This window comes from Pelecanus crispus, chromosome Z (genome assembly GCF_030463565.1).
Source record: "Pelecanus crispus isolate bPelCri1 chromosome Z, bPelCri1.pri, whole genome shotgun sequence".
Taxonomy (NCBI): domain Eukaryota; kingdom Metazoa; phylum Chordata; class Aves; order Pelecaniformes; family Pelecanidae; genus Pelecanus; species Pelecanus crispus.
The window spans coordinates 84,404,433-84,418,269 of NC_134676.1; the positions used below are offsets into that span (position 1 = coordinate 84,404,433).

Sequence of the window (13,837 nt, forward strand, 5' to 3'; positions counted from 1 at the left end):
GGTCCTCTTACCTTGCAGTAAAACCGAGATGATAAAATTTTCAGACAAGGTGAGGAGCATGTAAACTACCTGCCAAAGCACCCTGTGCTCCTCAGTGGGTCTTTCTAAAAGAATAATTTCATCATTGCTTTAAACTGATCCAACTGTGGTCTGGCCTGAAAGGCACAAGTTCTGTCCCAATCCACATAGACTGTAGCTGTTTCTCCCTTGTGTTGGCACTAGCATATGTTGTGAAATCAGCCAGAAAAAAGATAGGTTTCACAGCCAGATAAACAAGCCACACGATTTCTCATACTAGTACAAAGCAGGGCCTAGGAGCAGGAAAGCACAAGGGCAAGAGAAAGAGCAGGACTGTCTCTCTCTGCTGGTTGCAGCCAATTGTCAGGACTGCTTAGGACAATCACGAAATCATCTAAGTGTATTTGAAAAACCAAAAATGTCAGAGCTCTTTTGCTTTAAGACAACAGCATAATCCAGCTGTGAAAAACACACCCTAAGTCTCTTACCTATTTTTTCTCAGCCTACAAAAATGTCTGGGTTTTTTTCCCATTCATTCATGAGTTCATGCCATAACAAAAATTTTAAAGTTGTGGTGAAGGGGGGTTACTGACAATCTATTTCTATATATTTAACAATTTTTTGTAAATGTACTGCCTTCCATGCACACATTTTCACAAAATCTGTAGACAGCTCTACAGCAACCGAGCCCTCTGGGTGTCACAGAGCCAGCAGAAGCAGATTCTTTTGTTTTTTCAGTAGGGATATTGGAAATTGCTGTCCATGCTTTCTAGGATTTGAACATTTCACGTAGTATACAGCTCAGCTCCCAGTACAGGCATTTTTCTGTCTTTGGAATACTGTGGATTTATGTTTTGACAAAGAGACTTACTCAACAGTGGTAAATCAACTCTTTAGTATAGTACATATTGTAGACCCTGAAAGGGTCATGTTTCAAAAATGTGAAAATAAAGAGAAATGAAATCATGTTTGTAAACATGTGAGCTATATCCTCACTATTAATGACTGGGCATGAAACCCAGTAGGCAGAATATTATTGGGCCTGATAGCTCAGGAGAGTTGGTTTCTCTTTGGTAGCCATTAGTCAAAAATGCTTTAAAAAATTCTTTTCGATAAATACATAAAGGACTGTAGGCTGTTTTGAGTTCTACAGTATCTATCTTTCTATCTGTCTATAACATCATAGCTCTATTTCCAAATACAGCTTCCAAGAATCTATATCCCTTTTCCCTTGCTTTTTTAAGGAAAATTTTTGAGAACAATTTTCTCTCCCGTCATTTTGTTCCCTATTCACACAATTACTAAGCAGTGTAGCATAAAGATCTCCAAACTAATTTTAAGAACGCAATCCCTTCATAGTCCAAAGAAGTCTACAAACAAAAGGATGGACCTTTGAACAGACAATCAAGTCTATTTCTTGGTAATCAGGCACATTAAACATAATCTAAGTTATAAAAAATAATATTGAAAAGTGCATTATTATAATACCATGCTAAACATGAAGGTGTTTTGTAACGGTTTCAAAGGCAATTTGAAGTAACACAATTAAGTCCTTCTGTGAGTCAAGCCGGTCAGGATTTTTTTCTTCTTTTTTTTGAAAACAAGACAGTTTTTTCCACTGAGAAATGTTCTATATTTAACAAAGCTCTTACTAGCTGCAGAAATTCAAGGAGAGACACCTGGGATGTGGAAAGTAAGGCTAAAGTCCCTCTTCTGCCTAATTCTCTCAGCCTCTTACCTCCTGTTGGAGCTGCTCCACTTTGTATAAATAACCAAATACTCACAGGAGTTGGATCTTGGATCAGGGTCTCCAGAACCTGATATGGGCATTCTACCCCTTCAGCTAGAGTATGATTCTATTTAGCTAGAAGTTACAGAATAGATTTTTACAGCAATTTCTAACAAGGTGAAACAACTCCAGCAGGGGCAAAGACAAAGTTCCATGCTGGTAGCTAATGGTCTAGCAGTCTGAGGAGTTCGTTCGGATGTGGGAGATGCAGATTCAATTCCCTGGTATAAACCAGGCAGAATAAAGATTTGAGCCTGCATATCCTGTACCCTAGGTGACTGCCCTAACTACTGGATTATATGCTATTTTTGGAGGTCTTGCTCATCATCTTTTCCTCACTCCGTTATAGATAGAGTAATCCTGAATGTGCTCCAGGTGAAAAGGTTTTGTTTGAACTGTATTACAGTAATAATTTTCACTTCACTTCCTGAACCATTTAATTGTTTGAGATGAAACTTGAAAAGATTCTGTATTGTATTAATATTAGGTTGCCATCTCTACATACATGCTTACATTGCTTCTAAAGCTTCGAAATGCAGATGTATAAAGGTTGCTTTTAAGCCTATACTTAGGAACTAAACAGTTGATCTGATTTTCAGAAGCACAGTGCCAGTACTGAGCTGCTCTCTATTGCCTTCATACAGACATAGCTGCCTAATCGGGTTTTTTGCTATTAAATTTTTTTTAAAAGAAAAATCTTGGTCTATGCCTATATTTGCATTATTTTGCATTTTATTATAAACACTTCTGTACACTTGCAACGATCTTAACAGCACCTGCTTATGCATTCAAGGAATAGTAATTTAGTAATTAAAGCTAATAAACATAACTTTCTTAATTAAGCTGTGTAGATCTGTGTTATCATACAATTTAAGCAAACCTGTGTTTATTTCAGTGTATAAAATCAGAATGCTTTTGGTAACTTGTGGCAATTTAGTACAGCCTTAGAAATAATGAGATAATTCTTTTACATTGCCCAAATTCCATGTGCAGCAAACAAATCTGAATTTGTTTACTGTAATTTCGAAAGCACTTTAACTGAACAGAGTTATCTAGGTTAAGTAAGGTTCTCATGTAGATGCATTTACTTCCTCAGTACAGCCCCAGGGTTTGTTTGTTTGTTTTTTAAATCAGGAGAATTGATCTACCAGATTTAATTTTACTTCCTGTAACAGTCAATTTTTCAGTAGGCTTGCTGATTTTCTTTTTTTTTTTTTAATTTTTTTTACTGTGTTCAAACTCCTAAAATGTATCTATGGTCTACAATATGAATCTGAAGGAAGTTTATGAGCCATACTACTGTTTAAGTACATAAATAAAATCTACATTGTTTCCCATAAAGTAATCTTTTCTGTACAAATGCAGAAAAGCCTAAACTGAATGGATTCTATTACAATACAATATAGGGTTTCGTATTGACTTTAAGAAGCATTATCACCTCCTTGACTAACCCTTAGCTGCCAGCAGACGCTGCCTCAGGCCAGTACACACCTAATTGCTCGGTAAAAAGGCCGTTTCCCTACCTCATTGAGCCGGATGATGTGATAAATTTGCCTCAGGTACTCGCTGCCACCTGGTTTGTGGCAGATATCCAGGACCATCATGTTTATTTTCTGCTCAGTGAATCCAACTGCAATACCTCCTTCCTCTAATGTCGTACCTTCTACTGTGACTGAGGCACTAGAATATAGAAAAGATACAAATAGTCTTAAGTGAAATTTCCAAAACCTGAAATATTAATAAGAAGTCAGCTAAAACTACATGATAAAAAAACTTATAAAGATTTGGCTTGCACAAAACAAATGTCGCTGTATATACATCTCTGAAGCCTTTACACAAATACATAATAAATGCTAACTTTTTTGTTATGAATTTTAATTATTTTAATCTGAAAGATGAAAACATAAAACATTCTTTACTCTAAGAACATACAAAGAGCAAATATTTTTTTATTTTCTTTTCCACTGGAGAAGTATCTTTGCTACTAGAAATGGCATTTGCATTCAATCTTTTGTACATTTTTCTTTGCCTGTCGCTGCACATATTAAAGCCTAATTAACATGTCAGAAAGGTAGCCATTACTCTAAGTATAGGTTAGAATTTTAAATTGAAGTCTTTTTCTTCCCACTGGTATGGTGGTAACCATTTCAAAGGTACATATTTGCCACTTGTTGCACTTTTTGCCCTGTACTGTTCCTTGTTTTTCTTCCTAAAAGTATTTGTGTGAAACTGCTACAAAAAAATCTGAAGGAGACAGGCCCAAATGACTTGAAAAATATGCTTTCAAAACTCTGACCATTGTTAGACTGCTCTCTCTGCATGCAAACATAAGTTACCAGCTTTGTACTTGCTTAGTATTGTACATTATTAAACTATCAAGAAAAAAAAGTACTAAAACTAATTTTCCTCAAATATTAGAGCTGCAACACAGATGTATGTTGGCACCTTGACACTGATGTGTCAAGAACTTGGAAGGCCGACAAGAATATATTATTCCTTCTACAGTCATTATTGGATTAATTTAAGATCTACCAAAGAAGCATTCTGAATTTAAAAAAAAAAAAAGCAATATTTTAATTTTTTAGAAGTAAAACCAAAAAAACTGCTAAAGACCTTGGTACAGTCAGGTGTAAGCTGCTGTTTGTTGCAGCTGTTGAAAGTGTGCCATGATTACAAAGTCAGTTCTGCTGAAAGTTGCTGTTTGACCTACAGGCTCACTTAAATGAGACACAGCTGATGGACATTAATGCTGATATTGCTTCCACATGCAGCTTCAGAACATCCTACGGAGCAAATAGTTTCAAAATATAAACTGTAATTTTGTTCTTTGCTGAATGGAAGTAAGTGATACTCTGTTATGATGGTGTATTTTACAGAAAAGCTTCAAAGAAATTGACCTTTAAAAAAAGCACGCTTAAGGCTGGTCTTTCAATGCCACATACAGATACAACCTGAATTTCTTGTCAAACTTCTTAGCAACTGACATTGAAAAAGTTGAGGACCTCTGACAAAGGAGTGTATCAGTGTCAGTGCCCAAATTGTATCCTTTCCTGTCCATCACTGTGCAGGTGAAGCAGATGATTGGATTCAGTCAGTGCTATGATTAATGAGTTCCTCCCTGGATTTGGGACTGCCTATCAATCATGTCATTAGGAAGAATGTGCCATGAAAGAGGCAGACCTCAGCCAAGGAATAACTGCATTCATCTTAATCTGTATATGCACCCAGCCAGCCAAGTCAGGGTCACCATGATGAAAAACAATAATCTTCAACTCTACAAATTACTTTGCAAAGACAGACATTTCTTTTCTTCTTGGGATGCGTGTTCTCCAGAATCTAACGTGACTGTTTACAGCTCTGGTGCTACCATAAAGTGAAGGTTATTTTAATGAATAGTAATGCTTTCAGGCAGTACACAAGACAGGCAATGCATACAACTGCCACTTTCTGAACCTTTCACTGAAGATTATTTTTTTTAATTTTCCTAAAAACTAAGATAAATTTGTATGCCACAATGGAAGAACCTATATAATATTTAGACATTTTCTATAACTAGCAGTCCTGATAGCAATAACGTAACACAAAATCAAGCAAGACTTTTGCTTATAAAAATCCAGTGTACTTTGAAGATGTTTCCATAACTGTGTAGGTGAATCCCAAATAAGTTTTTGCAGATTTATGGGTTTTATTTTCTTCCACACACTGTAACTATTAAAAGTCTATAAACATTTATAAATATGAATATATAAAAAATGCATGTGCATAGTTACCCACAAAATCCTTTAATTATGAAAGTGTTACACAGAACATAATTTTACACCAACTTAGATTTTTGAATATAATCATTCCTTTTTCAAACAAATCACGTAAACATCACAAGTCTCCTCTTGAAAGATCTGGTTTTAGTTTAGTGATTATGTGACTGCTACTTAGTTTAATTGATATCTGAATTTCAGCTTTAGTATATTAGTTTTATAATTTGCATCTATAATAATATTTTACCTCTACATTGCATATCTCAGCTATTTATTAACCAGATTATTTTTTCCCCAGAAATTGACTCATGATATTTGAATATAAAATGGAAAAATAACATTTATGCTATACTTCTGTTGCAGAAATCCCACTGAAGTCAGGGGACTTACTTTCATAACTGCATCCTGTAACTACTCAATTGGAGAGCAGATAGTGCATTCTTCAGTTTCTTAAGCTTAAAATTAGGAGCCCTAGTCACAAACTAGTTCTCACTCTGGTTGACGCTGTACACATACAGAAAACGTTTTCCCACATTCATTTCTCACAGTCTGATACCTGATGGATAACACAGCATTTTTGCAGTATGTTAGAAAAGAGAGTAGTATATTAATTTAAAATTCTCAGCTTCAGAAGTGCAAATACTAAACTTTTGTTTTTTAGAGGTTATCCACACTATTGTCTTACCCTGCATTTTTATTTTTTAAGAAATACCTATTCTCTCAGTGACATTAGAAGTTGTATTATGGAACCATTCTGTTATGTATCAATTTACACATTATCATTATGGCTTTTTTATTCTATGACTCTTTCAGTCACTGGCATCTGGCTTCAATCTTTTAATCACTGGATTAGAGCTTCTAAATTAGTATTAAATGGAAATGTAAAGATTACAAAGGTCAATGTCAATGAGCATTTGTGTGACACTATTACTGCTTAGTGCTACTCATGTTAACTGACTACTTGTAGAAATAGAATAGTATCCCTTAAAGCACTGCATGAAAGTCTCTTCACTGATATCAGTGATTCTGACCTACAATCACTATATCCTTTGTTTATATGAACAATTACTGTCAGGATAGCAACAACTGCAACCTTCAAGAATATTCATAAAAAAAAAAAAAAGCAATCTTACTTTCAGTAGTCAACAATTTAATTCAGTAAGTCATGTAACTCCAATAAATCTAATACTGGAAAGCTGATGTATAGTATTTTTACAGAATGGTACATGGCTTCAACATTAAAACAGACTGAACTAGGAACACATTGACATGTACACAACTCCCCGAAAAATCATTATAAGGATTTAAAACACTCAGACCTTAATGTCAAATCTGCAGGGAAGGTTGATATTTCCTCAGAAAGGCACAGCGGGGGACTCTCCTTGTCCTGTTTTGGTATATCGTACTTGCCCTCAGAGTTTGTTACGTTTTAAAATGAAGTATGCTTACTTTTTAATCACAGATGAACACTGAAAGCTTTTCATAGTCCCTCTTAACTTAATCACCATAGCAAAATTAATTTATAAATATATTGTGGTGCCCTCTAGTCAGTGTACCCGTTCATGTTCTGAAGATAACACCAACTAAATTGTCCACATTTTTGGATCATCACGAAAATATGAAATCTCTAAGTACTATGAAGACACTGTTCTGATGAAACTGCCATGCTTTAGTGTTTCAACAATGCAATTAAGTTGCAAAAACATGCTATAAAGCCATCAAGATTAAGAATTAACCCATTTCATATAAGATCACGGTTCATCTTTTTTTTTTTTTTAAATTGAGCAATAGTCAGAAACATGCCAATAAACCAGTGAAATAAAGCAAAAACAACAGCATTTGAAAAAGACTATGTTCTTACCAGTCTGCGCTCAACTTTCTTGCCTTCAGCAACTGGCTTTCAATCCAGTTTGGTCTGTGCTGTTCAATGCTTTGTATAACCTTCTGGGTCACTTGCTTAGGACCACTTTTCTGTTTTCCCATAATACTTTCTAAGCACACACGAACTAAACTGAGTTTTTCTTTGCTCCATCTGTCAAGTGTTGCACCTGTTAAAAGTTCTGCAGTATTTCCATCCTCAAATATCCGACATATAATTACAATCAAGTTCCAGACAAGCAGACCAGCTTTCTTCAATTCAGCAAAGTTTCTTGACATTTTTCTCTCAGCCAGAAAAAAGAAGTACTTAATTGGGGGAGGCAAACATGCAATCACTGTAGGTAACTTGCTGATTACAATAGATACTGCCTGAGCTGCAAGCCTTGTGAAGCCTTATAAAAGGAAAGAAAAGAAGATATGATTAACATTAACATTCTAGTTCTATCACAGCATGCTTCTGAATGTTGTATGATAATTTCTAACTTTCTTTTGTACTGAAATTGTGTAAAAAGCTTAAGTACTCAACACTGTAGCTTGACTTCTATTGTGCTTCCTCCACATAAATCCCACAAAATCTAAACAATAACATGAATTAAAAACAGGGAACCTAGAAAATTTATAATTCAGATTGTGACTCGATTAACAATTAGTCCTGCTGTGCACAGTTATTACAGAATAAATGAAAAAGACAACACCCAGGTATTCTGAATGGTAAAAAAGTTGTCTTCAAAATTGTAGTGTAACATTTTTTCAAATTCATGACTGCAGCATTGCACTACGTGTCTCAGGATATTACGTACAGTCATAATCTTTAGTTTTCCATCACTCCTGTTCTGTGTTCAAACCTATAAAACTTCAGTTTATCAGCTTTCATACAAGCATGCACGCTATACAGCACTGCGTTTTAAACAGTCCAGATATTAAAAGTAGCTATAGAAGTAACTACAGAAAATATGTTGCTCAAAACCCAAGCCATATCTAAAATGAAAAAATATACCAAAATGTGATCCACAATATGGAGTCAAGATTTAAAAAAACACCAGAACAAACCTCAGACAAACCAAGAAAACCCCTGACTCATTGCACCTGTATTCTCAACTTGTTTAAAAAAAACCCCCAAAACAGGAAAACACAGATCTGTTCTAGATGTCACATAGCCAATTTAATTTGTCACTAAGTCTGAGCCTTATCTCTCAGCTTGCATATCAGTTCAGGCTTAGTGATAGCCTAAAATAGCCATACAAGTTCTAGATGAAAGTGAGGTTGCAGTGGAAGTGCACTGAGCACACTGCTGCATAAATGTGCCTGAGGATGCTGACGAAAGTTATATGGAAAGAACGAATGGAGTGATGCCCTGGCTTGCCCACAATCTACATATTTAAAACTTCATGCCAGAATATACTACAGTGATACTATTGTATTGAAAATAATCAGGTAATATTTTGGTGGTAATAAATTTATGGTGAAATGTTTCCAGAGGTCAGCACTTTGAAATGATGGCTTTAGGCACTGTAGGCTATGAAAGTGTACACCAGAAATCATCTTTAGATCCAATCACCTTCAAAACATGTCCTGTTATATGTATTATTTATCTTTCTTCGGTAACTGTTTCAACAACCAAGCAGTAGCAAATTCCATACCAGTTTCAGTACTATTCAAACATAAATTGCTGCTGTAAAGTTGCGATGAATAAGTTGTTATCATTTCAGACAACACTGTGTAATTAAATTTAAACTGTCCTGACTGAAAAGATGATAACTAAGAGAAGAACTGGTTACAGCCATTAAGACAAGAACATAGACATTATGCTTTACTCTGCCTTGAATCCCACCTTACTACTGCCAGATGCAGTACTATGCATTTTCAGTACTATCAGTACTACGATACTGCTTGTTTGTCTATGCATGGGTGTAATCCTCAAGAAAGAGGTACTGAATTTTAACACTAAGTACTTTAAAAAAACCACAGGATGCTTGGAAATTGTTTTGTTCATTGTCAAACTGCAATGCTTGTGGATTATAACTGTTCAATTTTGGTATGTACTCATTAAGGGGGTAACAAGCTTTTATGACAAATTCATAAAACAGTATAAATTTCACCCACATTTCCCAGATTCTTTCCTCTTCATTTCCCGAGGAGTGTAATTCCATTCCTTTGGGACCGTCTTCAGTAAACTTTCAGGAACTATTTGCTTGTGCTGGTATGTTCCATAGTTTTCTGTTGCCTCCCATGAATGCATCAAAGAAATTATCTGCTTCACTATACCCTTGACTGAATTAATCAAAGTCAGCTTCAAACATCTGATAACCTCTGGCTCTGACTCACCACAACTGGAAACTTCAGAAGGAAGAATTATTAAATATTCAGTAAGTGCAGTCATTTGTGCAAATATGTTTCAGAAAGAAGTGTTTCAGAATTCTTATGGAAAGAAAAGTAAAAACATTATGATTTATAATAACTTAAGACTATTGGTCTGTTACAAATTAAAAAAAGAGTATAAAGCAAAACAAAGTAGCATCTTGTACAATCTTAACACAATTTTATTTATTTCCTTCATCCTCATTTGTCCATCAACATATTTCTAAAAATTTCATATAAGCTGACTGATGTCTTCCTTTTTATATGGAGTACATTTAATTACGTGTTAGACATCAATGAAGCAATTGGATATATTCTACTTCTATATTTCTACTTCCTTGTCTTGACAGTATTAATGAAGTTGTGTTTATTAGATAACCAAACTTATACTAGAGAACAGAAAAGGAAAAAAAGATATTTTTGAAACAAAAATGCATACAAATAGTAGTCATCAACAGAGACATAGCATGTTATCAGAGATTGCATGTTGAAAATAGACCACCCTAAACAAAGCTATTGACCTTAGAACAAGTATCAATCTTCTCTACATTCTTAATACCACAGAGAAGTGCAGTTTCTCCATTGCCATGGAACAGGAGTTGTCAGGCAGAGTGCTGCAGGACCTTTCAGAGATGTCTTTTGACATGTTAGGTCCTTTGCTTATACTTTTTGCTGGTCTAAGTTTTATTCTTCTCTGCATGGCCTTTCTGGAAGCTTCCATGCAATATTTCTGTATTTGTCTTCCTCTTACACCTTAGACTTTTACTTTTTGCAGCCCCATTTTTCTCTGAGGAATACCTGAGCACTTTTACCATGATTGTTTTCTATTTTGTGATATTCATAATTCTATTTCCCCTCTTGAACTCTCCCATTTTCTTCCTTTCTTTTCTTTCGAGCTTTTTTGCATTTTACCCATCATTTGCAAGACCACCCTTCTAAACCTCACCTCTCTTTTCTGGTTGAATACTGCTTTTCCTTGGGGGCACCGTTAGTTGCTCTAATTGTGAGAGTGGCTCTCCCTCTCCATGGAAAATTAGGAACCTGTCTGCCTGTTGACAGCAGAGTCTATATGCCCATCAGACTAGTGTCCCTCAATAGGAGTCCTTCCTTTTCTTTTTCCTTTCTCCTTTAATCCTTTCTTACTTTTAAATGGTGGCAAAGGTCTGGAGCTATTAAATGCACAGAGACAAAGAACCTGTATTGGTAGAGAGCTACAGAAACTATCTGCTGCCAGCCTGCTGGTAAGACAGATGCTTAAGGAAATCAGAATCCTGGCTGACCACACCGCTCCATAACCTCTCCTTTCTTCAAAATTTTCACCACTCCTACGGTGACCTGATTGCTCAGAACACTTCAATTAAACTATAATTTTGAAGTAAGCTACCACCATTTAATCTGATTTATTAAAGTAAAAATAATATGCACTACATGTCTGAAAACTGACAAGGCTTAACATCAGATTTTAAATACTTATTAATAAATTAAATACCTGTCATATTGTATAAGCAATTCCACAACTGCTCTTTTTCCATGTAAGTCTCAAAAGCAATGCCAAGAGATTTGGGTGATAAAGTGCAGTAAGACAATACTGTGAAGATTGTTTCAGTCAGAGTAGGCTGTTTGTTATTTATCTGTTCTAAGAGAGAACATGGCTCATCATGATTCAATACTTCATTCCCTTCAAAATTAACAAAAACATGGTTACAATAATTTCCAAGTAATTTAAGTTCACAGTAACAGATACATTAATCAAAACAAACTGCAAACTGTATCTGAATAGTATTTCAATCAATAATAATACTTGCAGATACTGAAATCTGATCTTCCTCTGCATAATGACTTTTGACTGTCTTCCTGAATTATACGTAGCCATTAAAAACAGACTCAAGCATGTTTACAAACTATGGAATATGCCTATTTAATTCAAAAGGCACTCAGTATATAATTGGAATTTGATTATTTACTAAATATTAATCAGAAGTAAATTGTACCACTTCTGTAGAATGACAGTCAAAAAGTTATTACTATTTAACTCTTCTTACCAATATATTAGTCACGTGAAATAACAGAACTCTATTTAGTTATATAAAATAAAATAAAGTAGCAGCTGCATACTCCCCAAAATGGGTTGGCTTTGTTTTTCAGTAAAACAGGAAACTGAGAAGAAATCAGTTCCACAAGACAAAATCTCAGCCCTGCTAAGGTACAGATACCTATGTTTCTAAAGACAACTAGTGACTTTCATACAGTTGAGTGGTAATAACTTACCTAACATGTGTTTCTAAATGTTTTTCATAATCATTATAAAACATTCTCCGAGCTGAAAAATAATGTGTTTAAACCTCTTTGAACCAATGAAACTCAATTGCTTTGACTTGTGCTAATGTCAAAGACCTCAACTTCCCACATACTTGTGGAATATGCTTTTGATATTAACAATCATAATAAATGACCAGAGCCAGAACATACTAAACACTTTTAATTTCATTTTTTAGTTTGCAAAACTGAAAGTTTCTGTAAAACTGATTTAGATAAAATTCTACTTGAAAATGTCATTGTTTTATGCCAGTTTGGCTGCCCTTATCTTTAGCAACCTGTGCAGGAGAAACATGGGACAGACTGAATTTCCAAGCTGCGTTTTTGTAGTGGTTCAGTCAGCCTTCAAAATCTACCACAGTGGAAAATTGCTGCTTTTCACCCAGCTCTGAATGACTTGAGAATGTTATAAAATTCAAAAATCTCATTTTATTCTCCTCTGAATTCCTACAATCTAATTCATACATTATTGTGAACTATTCAGTCTGGGTAGTGTGCAAAATTAACAGAAAAAGCCCATAGGATGTTGAAAGCTGAAAAACAAGACCGGTGATTTCAGAACCAATGAGCTGTGGGTTTTTTTCCCAAGGCAGGAGAGAGTTCAGCAGTAAGAATTTTTTTTAGTCAGCTTTTTTTCCTATGAGTTGAGTGAGCTGGCATATTTTGCTGAGACATCTTCCAATGCTAGATATTTCTGAGTGAAGATTCACATGGATTCCACTAATTCACTCAAACCAGCGATACACTGTCTTATACGAATATGACACAGAAAGAACTAAGAAAGCAGAAAAAGCAGTTCAAAAAGGAAAACCCAGAGCTGTTCAAATTGTGAGATGAAAATTTGGATTGAAGTTTGATTATATTATTGTAAGTATTTTTTTTTTAAATTAACTTAACCAGATTCTATGGAGGAGGGTTTGCTGAGATTTTAAATACTATATAAAGTGTCTTTGCACAACATGATACGAAATTGCTTTGCTTAAAGGGGCTTATGACTTGAAATTAAGCCTAAATTTTCTTTATGATCATGCCACATGGAAAGTTTGAGTCATAACTTATTAACAACTTCTATAATCAACTTAGTGCTACCAATAGATTTAGATAAATGGAAAGAAGTATAAAAGAATTCTGTAGGGGGTTATATATATCTTCTTATAACCAGTGTATAATACAAGTCTTGTGCTTTTAAGCAAAGATCTTCAGGAATCCACTGGGAAACCATTCTGAGGCTAAGCATAACAAGATATGTAAGCTTTCATCAGCTTTTTCTTGCTTTACGCTGAAGTAAATGTTGCCCTTGTTGCCTTGTTGTAAGAACATCTGACCCTTCAAAACTCAGGTTGAAATGAGTTTTCTGACTGATAAACTGGCATGGATCATAGAATAGTTTGGGCTGGAAGGGACCTTAAAGGATAATGTCAGTTGGTTGAAAGGTTTAGGTAGTTGATCAGTATAGCTGGTTAAATATTATGATTTAGGAGTCTACAGAAAGATATGTAGACTTCTCCTGCCTTGGAATTTTTCTTTAACGTTTATTAGCTCACCTGTCATAATATTAAATATTCATCTTAGTTTGAACTCCACTGCAGCCTTCTTGTTAATCACCACGTAAGAACAGTATTTATATGATAGGCATCATACTTATTGCCCACTGATGCTTCCCTCTATATATTTTTCTTTTTTCCATTCACTGCATTTGTACATCAAAAGCTAATCTGTGAAC

At 34.9% G+C, this 13,837-nt stretch overlaps 1 protein-coding gene across 1 annotated transcript in view; it reads right to left on the bottom strand.

Moving 5' to 3' along the window:
* Positions 1–13,837, bottom strand: part of KIAA0825 (KIAA0825 ortholog) — a 238,794-nt gene that overhangs the window by 124,196 nt on the left and 100,761 nt on the right. Inside the window, exons 13-16 of the mRNA XM_075726885.1 lie at positions 11,288–11,476; positions 9,544–9,777; positions 7,424–7,832; positions 3,331–3,487 (exon numbers count right to left, since the gene is read on the bottom strand). Of these exons, the coding sequence (XP_075583000.1) occupies positions 3,331–3,487; positions 7,424–7,832; positions 9,544–9,777; positions 11,288–11,476 (989 nt within the window). The remainder of the gene's footprint in view (positions 1–3,330; positions 3,488–7,423; positions 7,833–9,543; positions 9,778–11,287; positions 11,477–13,837) is intronic.